Genomic DNA, 22,199 nt, shown 5'->3' on the forward strand with positions numbered 1-22,199 from the left:
AGCAGGACTTGACTCATGACTAAAAATGTCCTCTTTCTCACTGACATTTTCAGATTAGGAAACCAGACAGTGTGGAGAACAGGAAAGACTGAAATAAGACAGGACGTCACACCCAGTTTCAAGCTTGTCACGTGCCGTGTGTTTGCTTAATTGTTTTTAGTGATAGTTTCATTTAGTTGAAATCATTTGAATCTCTTGGGTTGTCAGTTTCAAATCATGTCTGGTGTCGTTGTTTGCACTTGTTGTTTGCTGTTCTTAAATAAAGTGACTTATGATATTTAAGGTTTGTGGCCTTTCAAAGTTTGTCTGGGGATGTTTTATTCATGCTGAGATTCACCAAATTAAGCGTGAGGTCACATTTTGACAATCGTAATTTAAAAAAATGTGCTGTAGTCCAGTTAAGGCTTCTTTTGCAAATGACCAACCCATGCACCATGAAGATAGAGGGATTTAGTTTGCAGTGCTGTTTAACTAATGCTGAGGATTTTGAATTGTGGATAATTTGTATTTCAATTACATATTATATACATTTTGTGGCTTAAAATTACAAAAATTGGAGAATTGCTGCATTACTGCTGCATTACTGCCTTCTGCAAACACAGTATCAGTTGTCATGCTTTGCCAAAGAGCACGGTGCTACAGTTTAAGATCCTGTCCTGTCACCTTCTGTAACATCAACTTGACTGAGAAATGTCTGTAGAATTCTTAGTTTATTCACATCATGGCTGATTTCATTTCAGTATAGCTCTGCCAGAGCAGATAGGAGAGACCGAAGATGAAAAAAACTATCTCTATGATCAAACTGTGATGGGAGAGATCATCAGCTCTATAAAGAGCATGAGCTCACCGAGTAGATTAATGCATATAAATTTGAATATCTCTGTAGTGCAGCAGCTCTTATCAAATAATTTGAAATAAACTTGCTCGGCGCTGTTATTCCCCTCATCAGTCATCAGTTATCCTGTCAGTCTCCAGATCCACAAGAGCTCACCCTGATCGTGTGTCTATGCAGGCTGTAAGCTGGATTGTGATGTAAGACAGGAAGTCAGGCTTTACTCTAATAAATTCTGAGAATAATGTTTTATTCTTTATACTGAAATAATAAAAATACAAATAAGGATTGCAATTTAATTCTGATTTTACAGTTTATTTCATGTAAAAAAAAAATTAGGAAACAGTGAAAATGGAAAAGAAATTCAGTTTTCTTAATTATGAAAATACTGAAATGTGTATAACAAGTTTTTAAAAAAATCACACGTTTCCAAGGAAACAACAGAAAAGTTTAACACATACAAATATTACTAATGTTCCCAGTAGGTTCTGCTATGCTTTATGTTTAGGACTAAAAGGCAAGCTATGGGATGTAGCAGTAATTGTCGTAAGCTGTCAACATTCACATGTATATTTTTTTAATGATACAAAAACTTCTTAAAATCCTGCTCAGTCTTTGCATTTTAGGGATGGTAAGCATTCAACCTGCTAAACATCAGCATGTCATATTAGAAAGCATTCAGCTCCAAGCAGACTATAAGAACCGCATCACAGGGCTGCAAGAGCAACCTTCCTGCATTAGTAATTAAACCAAACAATAAGATGCTCAGTAAGAATTCTGTTTGCTGATGTAAAAGATGGAAAACATTTTTAGTTATGCATTTTTTTCTCTTAGACAATCAGTATTTTTTCTGTTGTTAGATGACTGTGACTTTAAACTTATAAGGTATTAGTTAAACCCCGCCCCCAAACCTTTGAAGGTTCAACGTCAAAGAAAAGTGGATGACGTCACAGTGGCTGCAGCCGAACGTGGGCGGGGCTTAAACCTATATAAAGGAGCCGTCCAGACTCCCAAGCATTTGGTTTACAAAGAGCACACATGCCTAGTCCAACTCCAACCAGCCAACAATTTATTTCCTCTTCTACATTTCAGAGTCAGAGAAATAGTAATACAAACTTAAACATGACAACTCCACACAGTAACACCTCAGTGGAAACATGGAAGTCCTTAGGTGACCACTTTTTTGGTACAATTGTACCACAGTGGCAATCTCTGCAGTTCAACCCAGAGTACTGCAACACTGAGCTGCCTTCCACTTTGCTGAAAGACATGTTGAAACTTTGTTCCATGTTAGAGGACGCAATGGACACAACCGTGGAGAAGGGAGATCCAGTGTCCACGCAGACTGATGAGGCCTGTCTTCACTCAGTGGACACAGAGTCCCCTGAGAAAACAGAAGAAACAGGAGCAAAGGACAGCATCCTGAAAGAAATTTCTGTAGATGACCACGGTGATAATGAAGAAACAGAAACTCCAGGACTGGAGGACTCTTCAGACTCAAAAAACCTCAAGCTGCATTTGACTGCAGAGGAGAGCAGTCTTGATAAAACATCCACAGCTGACAGTGAAATATCACTGCATCGTGCACCAACGCCACCTAACATATATTTAAATGTTTTTATTGGTTTTAGTGATTCATCTGAGGAGGAAGCGTCTGTGTCGTCCCAGATGTTTCTTCCTCAAACCCTCACCGCAGCCACAGTGGAACCGAAGAAGAGCTTTTTGAAGAAAAACTACTCAAAAGACTTGGACAACATAGAAGCTTCCCCCCTGGAAAAGCCTGTGAAGAAAACACTACATAGGTCAGTCCATAAGTCTGATTCAGATTTTGGTTCTTATGATGTCACTCTGGCATCTGATTATCTGTCTGAAGAAAAGATTTGTGTTTATAAAGTTATTCAGTTGGTAGTTTCAGAGGCCGCAGGCAAAGCCTCGTCTAAATACAAGGACTTCACACGGTGCCACAACTCCGACTCTATCAGCGATCGCCTGCTTGAAAAAATCTGGCCTCAGATTGACGAGAGGGATTTGGATCTATCTCCAAAAAGGCTGACCAATATCAACAAGGACATTTTCACCAATCTTTGCAAAGCACATAACTGCAAGGAGAAGTATTTGATTTTATGTCTGAGGGAACAGCTTGACGATATTACTGTCCCAACATTTACAAAACACCTGTTGGCCTTACCAAAAAGAGTACTCACTATATATAAAAACCGAGAAGAGTACGTAAAAGTTGTTGAAAGCTTCACTAAAGATTTGGTTCTGCACGCTATAAGCAACGCAAATGAGGCAAGGAAATTGCCTCCAGGGGCAGATAAAGCCATCATGAACAGGTTTACCCACAGGATTTGGGCTAAAATTTTGTCCCAAAAGCTTAAAATGTCCTTAGAGAACACTGAAGAAGTCAGTGTGAAAGTGTACAATGAACTCCGGCAAAAGTGGAAAAATCCAAACACTGTCCTGGAGTTAATGTTTAATGGCCAAGACAATATTGAAAACGTGATTGTCAAAAGTTTCAAAAGAAATGCCCCATTGAAGAGACCTAATTTCTTCTCTAGGGTTTTCTCACGAACACGTTAAAGTTTACCTGACACCTGCATCTAAAAAGCTGCGTTTTCAAAAATACCTGGGTACATGTGGACGTAGCCTAGATGCATTACATTTTTATTATAATTCTTCATTGTTAATGTTAAAACCAGACTACTTTAAAATAATTGTCTCATGAACCACCTGGTTGATAATAATTTCACCACATTACATTATAACATTTTTCTGTCCTTTATTCCGTCTTCCTTCTCTCACCCCAACCGGTCGCAGCAGATGGCCGCCCCTCCCTGAGCCTGGTTCTGCTGGAGGTTTCTTCCTGTTAAAAGGGAGTTTTTCCTTCCCACTGTCGCCAAAGTGCTTGCTCACAGGGGGTCATATGATTGTTGGGTTCTGTACTATTGTAGGGTCTACCTTACAATAGAAAGCGCCTTGAGGCAACTGTTGTTGTGATTAGGCGCTATATAAATAAAATTGAATTGAATTCAAATAAAAATGAATTTAAAAAAAAGTTTTAAAAGTGTACTTAGTTTTATTTGCTGTCAATTTGCCTAGAATGGAATATCAGATTAGAACGGCCTCTAAAATATAATATTTAATTTATTAAATAAATCAAATGATTTACAGAAAATAAAATTCAAAAACACTTTCATTTTCACTGTATCTGTATGGCTATAGAGGAGCTGTTATTATTTTGCCTGTTTGTCAGTGCTGGTACGAACCCCGTTGGTGCTGTGTTGATCCTTTTGCAGAGGTTTGAAGTTTCTTTCGATAAATCTGAGTCAGTTTGGGTCGATGCTCAGTGTATTTTTCCACAACAATCTTGGTGACGAGGATGAGATTTCTTGAGTGATTTTTGTTCTCTACTTTCATTTTGATTCCAGGAAACCTGCAGGTAGACTCAATGAGTCTGAAAGAGCGCTTATGTCTGAGCAAAGTATGGAGAAGGCGAGTGCGTGGCAACTGAGATCAGACAGAGTCACCGCTGAAATCTCAATTATTAAAGAATCCAGAGTGGAGAGCAGCTGAGACCAACTTGAATTTCAGATTTTATTGAGGGTTTTTAAGGGGCAAGTATGATTAAGAACTGTAAAGTTACCCGGCGTTTGGTAAGGGTGTCAGCCATTCAGAGAAGTTCTGTAAACCGACAAGCACCTGATCAAACTACAAGGGTGCGCCTTGAGAGGTTCAAAGGTTTATTTTTATTCTTTTCATTGTTGGTTGTGGACATCTTAACTGTATAAACAACACACTGATTATACAGTTAAGATGTCCTTTTGTAATAATTACAGTTGGACCAAAATCAGCTCACAAAATGCTATAAGAAAGAAATGTTTTGATAAAATATAAAGTGTGGTAAGTGATAGTAAAATAATGAAATATATAAGAAAGTCAAATGTGTAAAATTATAAAATAATATTGCAAAACCTAGTATGAACCATAACTAAGGTTAAATTACTATGATGTCCGCCCCAAATTTGTCAACAGATGCTGGGATCACCAAAAATAGTGCCAGGAGTTTCATACAGATGTGGTGAGAAGTTTAGAGGCTCTTATAATGATTATGAATATTATATTGTAGTTTGGGGCTTTTAATGATTTCTCTAACTTTACAGTATACATTTTAATGACTTTAAAAAGGAAGAATTGGGTGCAGAAGTTTGAATTTATTCACACAGGGTAAAAAGTATACATACAAGCTCAAGTATACCCATATGGAAAAGAAATAGAAAAAACTTATAAAAGACTTGCATAAGATGTGGCCTACTTCATATAGTGAATCATATAAGGCTTATGCGATTCACTCATGAAGGTGGCCACTTTCTCATTACTTTCATATATTGTTTTAGTAAGTATCCAAAATATACAAGTTTCATGTATATAATTTTTCAAGGGATCTTATATCTGTTTTCACTCTTGTATGCTTTTCATACAAGTTTCACACAAGACAGATACAGACTTTATAAGATGTATATATATATCGTTTCCATATGGGTATGCATGCACCCCACCTTAAGCTATATTAAGATAACAATGAATTAATATCAGTAGATAGGAATACAAACTTCAGTCTAAGTAAAAACAAACCCCAACAACTTTTAATCGTACTCAGCTTGAATCTGAATAAAAAGAAGCAAAATAAAAAATATCTATGTCCTGATGCCTACATTAAAATTTAGGGAACACCTAAAATGTCCAACTGTAATTTGATATACAATGAAAAATTACAGTCTTTGAATTATGCATTTATTTAAGCAAATACAAAATAATTTGAAAATATCATGTGGTGAAATTATTATTAACCAGTCTGCTTTAAGAACAACATTTACAATGGGTAATTTAAATTAATAGTTTATGCCATTTAAATGTCATGCAGCTGTGTCAGAGATTAGCTTAAACCCCGCCCCCAAACCTTTGAAGGTTCAACGTCAAAGAAAAGTGGATGACGTCACAGTGGCTGCAGCCGAACGTGGGCGGGGCTTAAACCTATATAAAGGAGCCGTCCAGACTCTCAAGCATTTGGTTTACAAAGAGCACACATGCCTAGTCCAACTCCAACCAGCCAACAATTTATTTCCTCTTCTACATTTCAGAGTCAGAGAAATAGTAATACAAACTTAAACATGACAACTCCACACAGTAACACCTCAGTGGAAACATGGAAGTCCTTAAGTGACCACTTTTTTGGTACAATTGTACCACAGTGGCAATCTCTGCAGTTCAACCCAGAGTACTGCAACACTGAGCTGCCTTCCACTTTGCTGAAAGACATGTTGAAACTTTGTTCCATGTTAGTGGATGCAATGGACACAACCGTGGAGAAGGGAGATGCAGTGTCCACGCAGAATAATGAGCCTTCTCTTCACTCAGTGCACACAGAGTCCCCTGAGAAAACAGAAGAAACAGGAGCAAAGGACAGCATCCTGAAAGAAATTTCTGTAGATGACCACGGTGATAATGAAGAAACAGAAACTCCAGGACTGGAGGACTCTTCAGACTCAAAAAACCTCAAGCTGCATTTGACTGCAGAGGAGAGCAATCTTGATGAACCATCCACAGATGACAGTGAAAACAGAGAAATTCTAACACTGCATCGTGTACCTGCACCACCTTGCATATATCCAGATATTTTAATAGGTTTCAGCTGTGAGTCATCTGAGGAAGAAGCGTCTGTGTCATCCCAGAGGTTTCCTCCTCAAACCCTCACCGCAGCCACAGTAGAACCGAAGAAGAGCTGTTTGAAGGAAAACTACTCAAAAGACTTGGACAACATAGAAGCTTCCCCCCTGGAAAAGCCTGTGAAGAAAACACTACATAGGTCAGTCCGTAAGTCTGATTCAGATTTTGGTTCTTATGATGTCACTCTGGCATCTGATTATCTGTCTGAAGAAAAGATTTGTGTTTATAAAGTTATTCAGTTGGTAGTTTCAGAGGCCGCAGGCAAAGCCTCGTCTAAATACAAGGACTTCACACGGTGCCACAACTCCGACTCTATCAGCGATCGCCTGCTTGAAAAAATCTGGCCTCAGATTGACGAGAGGGATTTGGATCTATCTCCAAAAAGGCTGACCAATATCAACAAGGACATTTTCACCAATCTTTGCAAAGCACATAACTGCAGGGAGAAGTATTTGATTTTATATCTGAGCGAACGGCTTGACGATATTACTGTCCCAACATTTACAAAACACCTGTTGGCCTTACCAAAAAGAGTACTCACTATATATAAAAACCGAGAAGAGTACGTAAAAGTTGTTGAAAGCTTCACTAAAGATTTGGTTCTGCACGCTATAAGCAACGCAAATGAGGCAAGGAAATTGCCTCCAGGGGCAGATAAAGCCATCATGAACAGGTTTACCCACAGGATTTGGGCTAAAATTTTGTCCCAAAAGCTTAAAATGTCCTTAGAGAACACTGAAGAAGTCAGTGTGAAAGTGTACAATGAACTCCGGCAAAAGTGGAAAAATCCAAACACTGTCCTGGAGTTAATGTTTAATGGCCAAGACAATATTGAAAACGTGATTGTCAAAAGTTTCAAAAGAAATGCCCCATTGAAGAGACCTAATTTCTTCTCTAGGGTTTTCTCACGAGCACGTTAAAGTTTACCTGACACCTGCATCTAAAAAGCTGCGTTTTCAAAAATACCTGGGTACATGTGGACGTAGCCTAGATGCATTACATTTTTATTATAATTCTTCATTGTTAATGTTAAAACCAGACTACTTTAAAATAATTGTCTCATGAACCACCTGGTTGATAATAATTTCACCACATTACATTATAGCATTTTTCTGTCCTTTATCCCGTCTTCTTCCTTCTCTCACCCCAACCGGTCGCAGCAGATGGCCGCCCCTCCCTGAGCCTGGTTCTGCTGGAGGTTTCTTCCTGTTAAAAGGGAGTTTTTCCTTCCCACTGTCGCCAAAGTGCTTGCTCACAGGGGGTCATATGATTGTTGGGTTCTGTACTATTGTAGGGTCTACCTTACAATAGAAAGCGCCTTGAGGCAACTGTTGTTGTGATTAGGCGCTATATAAATAAAATTGAATTGAATTCAAATAAAAATGAATAAAAGAAAAAAGTTTTAAAAGTGTACTTAGTTTTATTTGCTGTCAATTTGCCTAGAATGGAATATCAGATTAGAACGGCCTCTAAAATATAATATTTAATTTATTAAATAAATCAAATGATTTACAGAAAATAAAATTCAAAAACACTTTCATTTTCACTGTATCTGTATGGCTATAGAGGAGCTGTTATTATTTTGCCTGTTTGTCAGTGCTGGTACGAACCCCGTTGGTGCTGTGTTGATCCTTTTGCAGAGGTTTGAAGTTTCTTTCGATAAATCTGAGTCAGTTTGGGTCGATGCTCAGTGTATTTTTCCACAACAATCTTGGTGACGAGGATGAGATTTCTTGAGTGATTTTTGTTCTCTACTTTCATTTTGATTCCAGGAAACCTGCAGGTAGACTCAATGAGTCTGAAAGAGCGCTTATGTCCGAGCAAAGTATGGAGAAGGCGAGTGCGTGGCAACTGAGATCAGACAGAGTCACCGCTGAAATCTCAATTATTAAAGAATCCAGAGTGGAGAGCAGCTGAGACCAACTTGAATTTCAGATTTTATTGAGGGTTTTTAAGGGGCAAGTATGATTAAGAACTGTAAAGTTACCCGGCGTTTGGTAAGGGTGTCAGCCATTCAGAGAAGTTCTGTAAACCGACAAGCACCTGATCAAACTACAAGGGTGCGCCTTGAGAGGTTCAAAGGTTTATTTTTATTCTTTTCATTGTTGGTTGTGGACATCTTAACTGTATAAACAACACACTGATTATACAGTTAAGATGTCCTTTTGTAATAATTACAGTTGGACCAAAATCAGCTCACAAAATGCTATAAGAAAGAAATGTTTTGATAAAATATAAAGTGTGGTAAGTGATAGTAAAATAATGAAATATATAAGAAAGTCAAATGTGTAAAATTATAAAATAATATTGCAAAACCTAGTATGAACCATAACTAAGGTTAAATTACTATGATGTCCGCCCCAAATTTGTCAACAGATGCTGGGATCACCAAAAATAGTGCCAGGAGTTTCATACAGATGTGGTGAGAAGTTTAGAGGCTCTTATAATGATTATGAATATTATATTGTAGTTTGGGGCTTTTAATGATTTCTCTAACTTTACAGTATACATTTTAATGACTTTAAAAAGGAAGAATTGGGTGCAGAAGTTTGAATTTATTCACACAGGGTAAAAAGTATACATACAAGCTCAAGTATACCCATATGGAAAAGAAATAGAAAAAACTTATAAAAGACTTGCATAAGATGTGGCCTACTTCATATAGTGAATCATATCAGGCTTATGCGATTCACTCATGAAGGTGGCCACTTTCTCATTACTTTCATATATTGTTTTAGTAAGTATCCAAAATATACAAGTTTCATGTATATACTTTTTCATGGGATCTTATATCTGTTTTCACTCTTGTATGCTTTTCATACAAGTTTCACACAAGACAGATACAGACTTTATAAGATTTATGTATATATCGTTTCCATATGGGTATGCATGCACCCCACCTTAAGCTATATTAAGATAACAATGAATTAATATCAGTAGATAGGAATACAAACTTCAGTCTAAGTAAAAACAAACCCCAACAACTTTTAATCGTACTCAGCTTGAATCTGAATAAAAAGAAGCAAAATAAAAAATATCTATGTCCTGATGCCTACATTAAAATTTAGGGAACACCTAAAATGTCCAATTGTAATTTGATATACAATGAAAAATTACAGTCTTTGAATTATGCATTTATTTAAGCAAATACAAAATAATTTGAAAATATCATGTGGTGAAATTATTATTAACCAGTCTGCTTTAAGAACAACATTTACAATGGGTAATTTAAATTAATAGTTTATGCCATTTAAATGTCATGCAGCTGTGTCAGAGATTAGCTTAAACCCCGCCCCCAAACCTTTGAAGGTTCAACGTCAAAGAAAAGTGGATGACGTCACAGTGGCTGCAGCCGAACGTGGGCGGGGCTTAAACCTATATAAAGGAGCCGTCCAGACTCTCAAGCATTTGGTTTACAAAGAGCACACATGCCTAGTCCAACTCCAACCAGCCAACAATTTATTTCCTCTTCTACATTTCAGAGTCAGAGAAATAGTAATACAAACTTAAACATGACAACTCCACACAGTAACACCTCAGTGGAAACATGGAAGTCCTTAGGTGACCACTTTTTTGGTACAATTGTACCACAGTGGCAATCTCTGCAGTTCAACCCAGAGTACTGCAACACTGAGCTGCCTTCCACTTTGCTGAAAGACATGTTGAAACTTTGTTCCATGTTAGTGGATGCAATGGACACAACCGTGGAGAAGGGAGATGCAGTGTCCACGCAGAATAATGAGCCTTCTCTTCACTCAGTGCACACAGAGTCCCCTGAGAAAACAGAAGAAACAGGAGCAAAGGACAGCATCCTGAAAGAAATTTCTGTAGATGACCACGGTGATAATGAAGAAACAGAAACTCCAGGACTGGAGGACTCTTCAGACTCAAAAAACCTCAAGCTGCATTTGACTGCAGAGGAGAGCAATCTTGATGAACCATCCACAGATGACAGTGAAAACAGAGAAATTCTAACACTGCATCGTGTACCTGCACCACCTTGCATATATCCAGATATTTTAATAGGTTTCAGCTGTGAGTCATCTGAGGAAGAAGCGTCTGTGTCATCCCAGAGGTTTCCTCCTCAAACCCTCACCGCAGCCACAGTAGAACCGAAGAAGAGCTGTTTGAAGGAAAACTACTCAAAAGACTTGGACAACATAGAAGCTTCCCCCCTGGAAAAGCCTGTGAAGAAAACACTACATAGGTCAGTCCGTAAGTCTGATTCAGATTTTGGTTCTTATGATGTCACTCTGGCATCTGATTATCTGTCTGAAGAAAAGATTTGTGTTTATAAAGTTATTCAGTTGGTAGTTTCAGAGGCCGCAGGCAAAGCCTCGTCTAAATACAAGGACTTCACACGGTGCCACAACTCCGACTCTATCAGCGATCGCCTGCTTGAAAAAATCTGGCCTCAGATTGACGAGAGGGATTTGGATCTATCTCCAAAAAGGCTGACCAATATCAACAAGGACATTTTCACCAATCTTTGCAAAGCACATAACTGCAGGGAGAAGTATTTGATTTTATATCTGAGCGAACGGCTTGACGATATTACTGTCCCAACATTTACAAAACACCTGTTGGCCTTACCAAAAAGAGTACTCACTATATATAAAAACCGAGAAGAGTACGTAAAAGTTGTTGAAAGCTTCACTAAAGATTTGGTTCTGCACGCTATAAGCAACGCAAATGAGGCAAGGAAATTGCCTCCAGGGGCAGATAAAGCCATCATGAACAGGTTTACCCACAGGATTTGGGCTAAAATTTTGTCCCAAAAGCTTAAAATGTCCTTAGAGAACACTGAAGAAGTCAGTGTGAAAGTGTACAATGAACTCCGGCAAAAGTGGAAAAATCCAAACACTGTCCTGGAGTTAATGTTTAATGGCCAAGACAATATTGAAAACGTGATTGTCAAAAGTTTCAAAAGAAATGCCCCATTGAAGAGACCTAATTTCTTCTCTAGGGTTTTCTCACGAGCACGTTAAAGTTTACCTGACACCTGCATCTAAAAAGCTGCGTTTTCAAAAATACCTGGGTACATGTGGACGTAGCCTAGATGCATTACATTTTTATTATAATTCTTCATTGTTAATGTTAAAACCAGACTACTTTAAAATAATTGTCTCATGAACCACCTGGTTGATAATAATTTCACCACATTACATTATAGCATTTTTCTGTCCTTTATCCCGTCTTCTTCCTTCTCTCACCCCAACCGGTCGCAGCAGATGGCCGCCCCTCCCTGAGCCTGGTTCTGCTGGAGGTTTCTTCCTGTTAAAAGGGAGTTTTTCCTTCCCACTGTCGCCAAAGTGCTTGCTCACAGGGGGTCATATGATTGTTGGGTTCTGTACTATTGTAGGGTCTACCTTACAATAGAAAGCGCCTTGAGGCAACTGTTGTTGTGATTAGGCGCTATATAAATAAAATTGAATTGAATTCAAATAAAAATGAATAAAAGAAAAAAGTTTTAAAAGTGTACTTAGTTTTATTTGCTGTCAATTTGCCTAGAATGGAATATCAGATTAGAACGGCCTCTAAAATATAATATTTAATTTATTAAATAAATCAAATGATTTACAGAAAATAAAATTCAAAAACACTTTCATTTTCACTGTATCTGTATGGCTATAGAGGAGCTGTTATTATTTTGCCTGTTTGTCAGTGCTGGTACGAACCCCGTTGGTGCTGTGTTGATCCTTTTGCAGAGGTTTGAAGTTTCTTTCGATAAATCTGAGTCAGTTTGGGTCGATGCTCAGTGTATTTTTCCACAACAATCTTGGTGACGAGGATGAGATTTCTTGAGTGATTTTTGTTCTCTACTTTCATTTTGATTCCAGGAAACCTGCAGGTAGACTCAATGAGTCTGAAAGAGCGCTTATGTCCGAGCAAAGTATGGAGAAGGCGAGTGCGTGGCAACTGAGATCAGACAGAGTCACCGCTGAAATCTCAATTATTAAAGAATCCAGAGTGGAGAGCAGCTGAGACCAACTTGAATTTCAGATTTTATTGAGGGTTTTTAAGGGGCAAGTATGATTAAGAACTGTAAAGTTACCCGGCGTTTGGTAAGGGTGTCAGCCATTCAGAGAAGTTCTGTAAACCGACAAGCACCTGATCAAACTACAAGGGTGCGCCTTGAGAGGTTCAAAGGTTTATTTTTATTCTTTTCATTGTTGGTTGTGGACATCTTAACTGTATAAACAACACACTGATTATACAGTTAAGATGTCCTTTTGTAATAATTACAGTTGGACCAAAATCAGCTCACAAAATGCTATAAGAAAGAAATGTTTTGATAAAATATAAAGTGTGGTAAGTGATAGTAAAATAATGAAATATATAAGAAAGTCAAATGTGTAAAATTATAAAATAATATTGCAAAACCTAGTATGAACCATAACTAAGGTTAAATTACTATGATGTCCGCCCCAAATTTGTCAACAGATGCTGGGATCACCAAAAATAGTGCCAGGAGTTTCATACAGATGTGGTGAGAAGTTTAGAGGCTCTTATAATGATTATGAATATTATATTGTAGTTTGGGGCTTTTAATGATTTCTCTAACTTTACAGTATACATTTTAATGACTTTAAAAAGGAAGAATTGGGTGCAGAAGTTTGAATTTATTCACACAGGGTAAAAAGTATACATACAAGCTCAAGTATACCCATATGGAAAAGAAATAGAAAAAACTTATAAAAGACTTGCATAAGATGTGGCCTACTTCATATAGTGAATCATATCAGGCTTATGCGATTCACTCATGAAGGTGGCCACTTTCTCATTACTTTCATATATTGTTTTAGTAAGTATCCAAAATATACAAGTTTCATGTATATACTTTTTCATGGGATCTTATATCTGTTTTCACTCTTGTATGCTTTTCATACAAGTTTCACACAAGACAGATACAGACTTTATAAGATTTATGTATATATCGTTTCCATATGGGTATGCATGCACCCCACCTTAAGCTATATTAAGATAACAATGAATTAATATCAGTAGATAGGAATACAAACTTCAGTCTAAGTAAAAACAAACCCCAACAACTTTTAATCGTACTCAGCTTGAATCTGAATAAAAAGAAGCAAAATAAAAAATATCTATGTCCTGATGCCTACATTAAAATTTAGGGAACACCTAAAATGTCCAATTGTAATTTGATATACAATGAAAAATTACAGTCTTTGAATTATGCATTTATTTAAGCAAATACAAAATAATTTGAAAATATCATGTGGTGAAATTATTATTAACCAGTCTGCTTTAAGAACAACATTTACAATGGGTAATTTAAATTAATAGTTTATGCCATTTAAATGTCATGCAGCTGTGTCAGAGATTAGCTTAAACCCCGCCCCCAAACCTTTGAAGGTTCAACGTCAAAGAAAAGTGGATGACGTCACAGTGGCTGCAGCCGAACGTGGGCGGGGCTTAAACCTATATAAAGGAGCCGTCCAGACTCTCAAGCATTTGGTTTACAAAGAGCACACATGCCTAGTCCAACTCCAACCAGCCAACAATTTATTTCCTCTTCTACATTTCAGAGTCAGAGAAATAGTAATACAAACTTAAACATGACAACTCCACACAGTAACACCTCAGTGGAAACATGGAAGTCCTTAGGTGACCACTTTTTTGGTACAATTGTACCACAGTGGCAATCTCTGCAGTTCAACCCAGAGTACTGCAACACTGAGCTGCCTTCCACTTTGCTGAAAGACATGTTGAAACTTTGTTCCATGTTAGTGGATGCAATGGACACAACCGTGGAGAAGGGAGATGCAGTGTCCACGCAGAATAATGAGCCTTCTCTTCACTCAGTGCACACAGAGTCCCCTGAGAAAACAGAAGAAACAGGAGCAAAGGACAGCATCCTGAAAGAAATTTCTGTAGATGACCACGGTGATAATGAAGAAACAGAAACTCCAGGACTGGAGGACTCTTCAGACTCAAAAAACCTCAAGCTGCATTTGACTGCAGAGGAGAGCAATCTTGATGAACCATCCACAGATGACAGTGAAAACAGAGAAATTCTAACACTGCATCGTGTACCTGCACCACCTTGCATATATCCAGATATTTTAATAGGTTTCAGCTGTGAGTCATCTGAGGAAGAAGCGTCTGTGTCATCCCAGAGGTTTCCTCCTCAAACCCTCACCGCAGCCACAGTAGAACCGAAGAAGAGCTGTTTGAAGGAAAACTACTCAAAAGACTTGGACAACATAGAAGCTTCCCCCCTGGAAAAGCCTGTGAAGAAAACACTACATAGGTCAGTCCGTAAGTCTGATTCAGATTTTGGTTCTTATGATGTCACTCTGGCATCTGATTATCTGTCTGAAGAAAAGATTTGTGTTTATAAAGTTATTCAGTTGGTAGTTTCAGAGGCCGCAGGCAAAGCCTCGTCTAAATACAAGGACTTCACACGGTGCCACAACTCCGACTCTATCAGCGATCGCCTGCTTGAAAAAATCTGGCCTCAGATTGACGAGAGGGATTTGGATCTATCTCCAAAAAGGCTGACCAATATCAACAAGGACATTTTCACCAATCTTTGCAAAGCACATAACTGCAGGGAGAAGTATTTGATTTTATATCTGAGCGAACGGCTTGACGATATTACTGTCCCAACATTTACAAAACACCTGTTGGCCTTACCAAAAAGAGTACTCACTATATATAAAAACCGAGAAGAGTACGTAAAAGTTGTTGAAAGCTTCACTAAAGATTTGGTTCTGCACGCTATAAGCAACGCAAATGAGGCAAGGAAATTGCCTCCAGGGGCAGATAAAGCCATCATGAACAGGTTTACCCACAGGATTTGGGCTAAAATTTTGTCCCAAAAGCTTAAAATGTCCTTAGAGAACACTGAAGAAGTCAGTGTGAAAGTGTACAATGAACTCCGGCAAAAGTGGAAAAATCCAAACACTGTCCTGGAGTTAATGTTTAATGGCCAAGACAATATTGAAAACGTGATTGTCAAAAGTTTCAAAAGAAATGCCCCATTGAAGAGACCTAATTTCTTCTCTAGGGTTTTCTCACGAGCACGTTAAAGTTTACCTGACACCTGCATCTAAAAAGCTGCGTTTTCAAAAATACCTGGGTACATGTGGACGTAGCCTAGATGCATTACATTTTTATTATAATTCTTCATTGTTAATGTTAAAACCAGACTACTTTAAAATAATTGTCTCATGAACCACCTGGTTGATAATAATTTCACCACATTACATTATAGCATTTTTCTGTCCTTTATCCCGTCTTCTTCCTTCTCTCACCCCAACCGGTCGCAGCAGATGGCCGCCCCTCCCTGAGCCTGGTTCTGCTGGAGGTTTCTTCCTGTTAAAAGGGAGTTTTTCCTTCCCACTGTCGCCAAAGTGCTTGCTCACAGGGGGTCATATGATTGTTGGGTTCTGTACTATTGTAGGGTCTACCTTACAATAGAAAGCGCCTTGAGGCAACTGTTGTTGTGATTAGGCGCTATATAAATAAAATTGAATTGAATTCAAATAAAAATGAATAAAAGAAAAAAGTTTTAAAAGTGTACTTAGTTTTATTTGCTGTCAATTTGCCTAGAATGGAATATCAGATTAGAACGGCCTCTAAAATATAATATTTAATTTATTAAATAAATCAAATGATTTACAGAAAATAAAATTCAAAAACACTTTCATTTTCACTGTATCTGTATGGCTATAGAGGAGCTGTTATTATTTTGCCTGTTTGTCAGTGCTGGTACGAACCCCGTTGGTGCTGTGTTGATCCTTTTGCAGAGGTTTGAAGTTTCTTTCGATAAATCTGAGTCAGTTTGGGTCGATGCTCAGTGTATTTTTCCACAACAATCTTGGTGACGAGGATGAGATTTCTTGAGTGATTTTTGTTCTCTACTTTCATTTTGATTCCAGGAAACCTGCAGGTAGACTCAATGAGTCTGAAAGAGCGCTTATGTCTGAGCAAAGTATGGAGAAGGCGAGTGCGTGGCAACTGAGATCAGACAGAGTCACCGCTGAAATCTCAATTATTAAAGAATCCAGAGTGGAGAGCAGCTGAGACCAACTTGAATTTCAGATTTTATTGAGGGTTTTTAAGGGGCAAGTATGATTAAGAACTGTAAAGTTACCCGGCGTTTGGTAAGGGTGTCAGCCATTCAGAGAAGTTCTGTAAACCGACAAGCACCTGATCAAACTACAAGGGTGCGCCTTGAGAGGTTCAAAGGTTTATTTTTATTCTTTTCATTGTTGGTTGTGGACATCTTAACTGTATAAACAACACACTGATTATACAGTTAAGATGTCCTTTTGTAATAATTACAGTTGGACCAAAATCAGCTCACAAAATGCTATAAGAAAGAAATGTTTTGATAAAATATAAAGTGTGGTAAGTGATAGTAAAATAATGAAATATATAAGAAAGTCAAATGTGTAAAATTATAAAATAATATTGCAAAACCTAGTATGAACCATAACTAAGGTTAAATTACTATGATGTCCGCCCCAAATTTGTCAACAGATGCTGGGATCACCAAAAATAGTGCCAGGAGTTTCATACAGATGTGGTGAGAAGTTTAGAGGCTCTTATAATGATTATGAATATTATATTGTAGTTTGGGGCTTTTAATGATTTCTCTAACTTTACAGTATACATTTTAATGACTTTAAAAAGGAAGAATTGGGTGCAGAAGTTTGAATTTATTCACACAGGGTAAAAAGTATACATACAAGCTCAAGTATACCCATATGGAAAAGAAATAGAAAAAACTTATAAAAGACTTGCATAAGATGTGGCCTACTTCATATAGTGAATCATATCAGGCTTATGCGATTCACTCATGAAGGTGGCCACTTTCTCATTACTTTCATATATTGTTTTAGTAAGTATCCAAAATATACAAGTTTCATGTATATAATTTTTCATGGGATCTTATATCTGTTTTCACTCTTGTATGCTTTTCATACAAGTTTCACACAAGACAGATACAGACTTTATAAGATTTATGTATATATCGTTTCCATATGGGTATGCATGCACCCCACCTTAAGCTATATTAAGATAACAATGAATTAATATCAGTAGATAGGAATACAAACTTCAGTCTAAGTAAAAACAAACCCCAACAACTTTTAATCGTACTCAGCTTGAATCTGAATAAAAAGAAGCAAAATAAAAAATATCTATGTCCTGATGCCTACATTAAAATTTAGGGAACACCTAAAATGTCCAATTGTAATTTGATATACAATGAAAAATTACAGTCTTTGAATTATGCATTTATTTAAGCAAATACAAAATAATTTGAAAATATCATGTGGTGAAATTATTATTAACCAGTCTGCTTTAAGAACAACATTTACAATGGGTAATTTAAATTAATAGTTTATGCCATTTAAATGTCATGCAGCTGTGTCAGAGATTAGCTTAAACCCCGCCCCCAAACCTTTGAAGGTTCAACGTCAAAGAAAAGTGGATGACGTCACAGTGGCTGCAGCCGAACGTGGGCGGGGCTTAAACCTATATAAAGGAGCCGTCCAGACTCTCAAGCATTTGGTTTACAAAGAGCACACATGCCTAGTCCAACTCCAACCAGCCAACAATTTATTTCCTCTTCTACATTTCAGAGTCAGAGAAATAGTAATACAAACTTAAACATGACAACTCCACACAGTAACACCTCAGTGGAAACATGGAAGTCCTTAGGTGACCACTTTTTTGGTACAATTGTACCACAGTGGCAATCTCTGCAGTTCAACCCAGAGTACTGCAACACTGAGCTGCCTTCCACTTTGCTGAAAGACATGTTGAAACTTTGTTCCATGTTAGTGGATGCAATGGACACAACCGTGGAGAAGGGAGATGCAGTGTCCACGCAGAATAATGAGCCTTCTCTTCACTCAGTGCACACAGAGTCCCCTGAGAAAACAGAAGAAACAGGAGCAAAGGACAGCATCCTGAAAGAAATTTCTGTAGATGACCACGGTGATAATGAAGAAACAGAAACTCCAGGACTGGAGGACTCTTCAGACTCAAAAAACCTCAAGCTGCATTTGACTGCAGAGGAGAGCAATCTTGATGAACCATCCACAGATGACAGTGAAAACAGAGAAATTCTAACACTGCATCGTGTACCTGCACCACCTTGCATATATCCAGATATTTTAATAGGTTTCAGCTGTGAGTCATCTGAGGAAGAAGCGTCTGTGTCATCCCAGAGGTTTCCTCCTCAAACCCTCACCGCAGCCACAGTAGAACCGAAGAAGAGCTGTTTGAAGGAAAACTACTCAAAAGACTTGGACAACATAGAAGCTTCCCCCCTGGAAAAGCCTGTGAAGAAAACACTACATAGGTCAGTCCGTAAGTCTGATTCAGATTTTGGTTCTTATGATGTCACTCTGGCATCTGATTATCTGTCTGAAGAAAAGATTTGTGTTTATAAAGTTATTCAGTTGGTAGTTTCAGAGGCCGCAGGCAAAGCCTCGTCTAAATACAAGGACTTCACACGGTGCCACAACTCCGACTCTATCAGCGATCGCCTGCTTGAAAAAATCTGGCCTCAGATTGACGAGAGGGATTTGGATCTATCTCCAAAAAGGCTGACCAATATCAACAAGGACATTTTCACCAATCTTTGCAAAGCACATAACTGCAGGGAGAAGTATTTGATTTTATATCTGAGCGAACGGCTTGACGATATTACTGTCCCAACATTTACAAAACACCTGTTGGCCTTACCAAAAAGAGTACTCACTATATATAAAAACCGAGAAGAGTACGTAAAAGTTGTTGAAAGCTTCACTAAAGATTTGGTTCTGCACGCTATAAGCAACGCAAATGAGGCAAGGAAATTGCCTCCAGGGGCAGATAAAGCCATCATGAACAGGTTTACCCACAGGATTTGGGCTAAAATTTTGTCCCAAAAGCTTAAAATGTCCTTAGAGAACACTGAAGAAGTCAGTGTGAAAGTGTACAATGAACTCCGGCAAAAGTGGAAAAATCCAAACACTGTCCTGGAGTTAATGTTTAATGGCCAAGACAATATTGAAAACGTGATTGTCAAAAGTTTCAAAAGAAATGCCCCATTGAAGAGACCTAATTTCTTCTCTAGGGTTTTCTCACGAACACGTTAAAGTTTACCTGACACCTGCATCTAAAAAGCTGCGTTTTCAAAAATACCTGGGTACATGTGGACGTAGCCTAGATGCATTACATTTTTATTATAATTCTTCATTGTTAATGTTAAAACCAGACTACTTTAAAATAATTGTCTCATGAACCACCTGGTTGATAATAATTTCACCACATTACATTATAACATTTTTCTGTCCTTTATCCCGTCTTCCTTCTCTCACCCCAACCGGTCGCAGCAGATGGCCGCCCCTCCCTGAGCCTGGTTCTGCTGGAGGTTTCTTCCTGTTAAAAGGGAGTTTTTCCTTCCCACTGTCGCCAAAGTGCTTGCTCACAGGGGGTCATATGATTGTTGGGTTCTGTACTATTGTAGGGTCTACCTTACAATAGAAAGCGCCTTGAGGCAACTGTTGTTGTGATTAGGCGCTATATAAATAAAATTGAATTGAATTCAAATAAAAATGAATAAAAGAAAAAAGTTTTAAAAGTGCACTTAGTTTTATTTGCTGTCAATTTGCCTAGAATGGAATATTAGATTAGAACGGCCTCTAAAATATAATATTTAATTTATTAAATAAATCAAATGATTTACAGAAAATAAAATTCAAAAACACTTTCATTTTCACTGTATCTGTATGGCTATAGAGGAGCTGTTATTATTTTGCCTGTTTGTCAGTGCTGGTACGAACCCCGTTGGTGCTGTGTTGATCCTTTTGCAGAGGTTTGAAGTTTCTTTCGATAAATCTGAGTCAGTTTGGGTCGATGCTCAGTGTATTTTTCCACAACAATCTTGGTGACGAGGATGAGATTTCTTGAGTGATTTTTGTTCTCTACTTTCATTTTGATTCCAGGAAACCTGCAGGTAGACTCAATGAGTCTGAAAGAGCGCTTATGTCTGAGCAAAGTATGGAGAAGGCGAGTGCGTGGCAACTGAGATCAGACAGAGTCACCGCTGAAATCTCAATTATTAAAGAATCCAGAGTGGAGAGCAGCTGAGACCAACTTGAATTTCAGATTTTATTGAGGGTTTTTAAGGGGCAAGTATGATTAAGAACTGTAAAGTTACCCGGCGTTTGGTAAGGGTGTCAGCCATTCAGAGAAGTTCTGTAAACCGACAAGCACCTGATCAAACTACAAGGGTGCGCCTTGAGAGGTTCAAAGGTTTATTTTTATTCTTTTCATTGTTGGTTGTGGACATCTTAACTGTATAAACAACACACTGATTATACAGTTAAGATGTCCTTTTGTAATAATTACAGTTGGACCAAAATCAGCTCACAAAATGCTATAAGAAAGAAATGTTTTGATAAAATATAAAGTGTGGTAAGTGATAGTAAAATAATGAAATATATAAGAAAGTCAAATGTGTAAAATTATAAAATAATATTGCAAAACCTAGTATGAACCATAACTAAGGTTAAATTACTATGATGTCCGCCCCAAATTTGTCAACAGATGCTGGGATCACCAAAAATAGTGCCAGGAGTTTCATACAGATGTGGTGAGAAGTTTAGAGGCTCTTATAATGATTATGAATATTATATTGTAGTTTGGGGCTTTTAATGATTTCTCTAACTTTACAGTATACATTTTAATGACTTTAAAAAGGAAGAATTGGGTGCAGAAGTTTGAATTTATTCACACAGGGTAAAAAGTATACATACAAGCTCAAGTATACCCATATGGAAAAGAAATAGAAAAAACTTATAAAAGACTTGCATAAGATGTGGCCTACTTCATATAGTGAATCATATAAGGCTTATGCGATTCACTCATGAAGGTGGCCACTTTCTCATTACTTTCATATATTGTTTTAGTAAGTATCCAAAATATACAAGTTTCATGTATATAATTTTTCAAGGGATCTTATATCTGTTTTCACTCTTGTATGCTTTTCATACAAGTTTCACACAAGACAGATACAGACTTTATAAGATGTATATATATATCGTTTCCATATGGGTATGCATGCACCCCACCTTAAGCTATATTAAGATAACAATGAATTAATATCAGTAGATAGGAATACAAACTTCAGTCTAAGTAAAAACAAACCCCAACAACTTTTAATCGTACTCAGCTTGAATCTGAATAAAAAGAAGCAAAATAAAAAATATCTATGTCCTGATGCCTACATTAAAATTTAGGGAACACCTAAAATGTCCAACTGTAATTTGATATACAATGAAAAATTACAGTCTTTGAATTATGCATTTATTTAAGCAAATACAAAATAATTTGAAAATATCATGTGGTGAAATTATTATTAACCAGTCTGCTTTAAGAACAACATTTACAATGGGTAATTTAAATTAATAGTTTATGCCATTTAAATGTCATGCAGCTGTGTCAGAGATTAGCTTAAACCCCGCCCCCAAACCTTTGAAGGTTCAACGTCAAAGAAAAGTGGATGACGTCACAGTGGCTGCAGCCGAACGTGGGCGGGGCTTAAACCTATATAAAGGAGCCGTCCAGACTCTCAAGCATTTGGTTTACAAAGAGCACACATGCCTAGTCC

General features: G+C 37.6%; 5 protein-coding genes across 5 annotated transcripts; all 5 read left to right on the forward strand.

Moving 5' to 3' along the window:
- Positions 1–1,829: 1,829 nt before the first annotated feature.
- LOC146556816 (uncharacterized) lies at positions 1,830–5,265 on the forward strand. The gene is made up of 2 exons (XM_085249228.1): positions 1,830–2,634; positions 4,264–5,265. The coding sequence occupies exons 1-2, from the start codon at positions 1,871–1,873 to the stop codon at positions 4,406–4,408; spliced, it is 909 nt and encodes a 302-aa protein (XP_085105354.1). The 5' UTR covers positions 1,830–1,870; the 3' UTR covers positions 4,409–5,265.
- Positions 5,266–5,808: 543 nt separating this feature from the next.
- On the forward strand, positions 5,809–9,204 carry LOC146556817 (uncharacterized). The gene is made up of 2 exons (XM_085249227.1): positions 5,809–6,698; positions 8,332–9,204. Exons 1-2 carry the CDS (start codon positions 5,920–5,922, stop codon positions 8,474–8,476), a joined length of 924 nt encoding a protein of 307 aa, XP_085105353.1. The 5' UTR covers positions 5,809–5,919; the 3' UTR covers positions 8,477–9,204.
- A 617-nt stretch (positions 9,205–9,821) lies between these two features.
- Positions 9,822–12,559, forward strand: LOC146556818 (uncharacterized). The gene is made up of 2 exons (XM_085249225.1): positions 9,822–10,766; positions 12,400–12,559. The coding sequence occupies exons 1-2, from the start codon at positions 9,988–9,990 to the stop codon at positions 12,542–12,544; spliced, it is 924 nt and encodes a 307-aa protein (XP_085105351.1). The 5' UTR covers positions 9,822–9,987; the 3' UTR covers positions 12,545–12,559.
- A 1,330-nt stretch (positions 12,560–13,889) lies between these two features.
- Positions 13,890–17,316, forward strand: LOC146556819 (uncharacterized). Its single transcript, XM_085249224.1, has 2 exons — positions 13,890–14,834; positions 16,468–17,316. The coding sequence occupies exons 1-2, from the start codon at positions 14,056–14,058 to the stop codon at positions 16,610–16,612; spliced, it is 924 nt and encodes a 307-aa protein (XP_085105350.1). The 5' UTR covers positions 13,890–14,055; the 3' UTR covers positions 16,613–17,316.
- A 641-nt stretch (positions 17,317–17,957) lies between these two features.
- On the forward strand, positions 17,958–21,495 carry LOC146556820 (uncharacterized). The gene is made up of 2 exons (XM_085249223.1): positions 17,958–18,902; positions 20,533–21,495. Exons 1-2 carry the CDS (start codon positions 18,124–18,126, stop codon positions 20,675–20,677), a joined length of 924 nt encoding a protein of 307 aa, XP_085105349.1. The 5' UTR covers positions 17,958–18,123; the 3' UTR covers positions 20,678–21,495.
- Positions 21,496–22,199: the final 704 nt, after the last annotated feature.

This window comes from Mchenga conophoros, linkage group LG16 (assembly GCF_057382185.1).
Source record: "Mchenga conophoros isolate Kocher_MC1m ecotype Shallow Benthic linkage group LG16, M_conophoros_male_GT1.1, whole genome shotgun sequence".
Lineage (NCBI taxonomy): Eukaryota > Metazoa > Chordata > Actinopteri > Cichliformes > Cichlidae > Mchenga > Mchenga conophoros.

What these genes read in the sequence shown, in the direction of transcription:
- LOC146556819 (XM_085249224.1), top strand. Translation starts at nt 14,056, where the DNA reads ATGCCTAGTCCAACTCCAACCAGCCAACAATTTATTTCCTCTTCTACA. An exon ending in GTGAAGAAAACACTACATAG is followed by an intron (nt 14,835 to 16,467) that starts GTCAGTCCGTAA and finishes TTTTGATTCCAG; the next exon opens with GAAACCTGCAGGTAGACTCA.
- LOC146556816 (XM_085249228.1), top strand. Translation starts at nt 1,871, where the DNA reads ATGCCTAGTCCAACTCCAACCAGCCAACAATTTATTTCCTCTTCTACA. An exon ending in GTGAAGAAAACACTACATAG is followed by an intron (nt 2,635 to 4,263) that starts GTCAGTCCATAA and finishes TTTTGATTCCAG; the next exon opens with GAAACCTGCAGGTAGACTCA.
- LOC146556817 (XM_085249227.1), top strand. Translation starts at nt 5,920, where the DNA reads ATGCCTAGTCCAACTCCAACCAGCCAACAATTTATTTCCTCTTCTACA. An exon ending in GTGAAGAAAACACTACATAG is followed by an intron (nt 6,699 to 8,331) that starts GTCAGTCCGTAA and finishes TTTTGATTCCAG; the next exon opens with GAAACCTGCAGGTAGACTCA.
- LOC146556818 (XM_085249225.1), top strand. Translation starts at nt 9,988, where the DNA reads ATGCCTAGTCCAACTCCAACCAGCCAACAATTTATTTCCTCTTCTACA. An exon ending in GTGAAGAAAACACTACATAG is followed by an intron (nt 10,767 to 12,399) that starts GTCAGTCCGTAA and finishes TTTTGATTCCAG; the next exon opens with GAAACCTGCAGGTAGACTCA.
- LOC146556820 (XM_085249223.1), top strand. Translation starts at nt 18,124, where the DNA reads ATGCCTAGTCCAACTCCAACCAGCCAACAATTTATTTCCTCTTCTACA. An exon ending in GTGAAGAAAACACTACATAG is followed by an intron (nt 18,903 to 20,532) that starts GTCAGTCCGTAA and finishes TTTTGATTCCAG; the next exon opens with GAAACCTGCAGGTAGACTCA.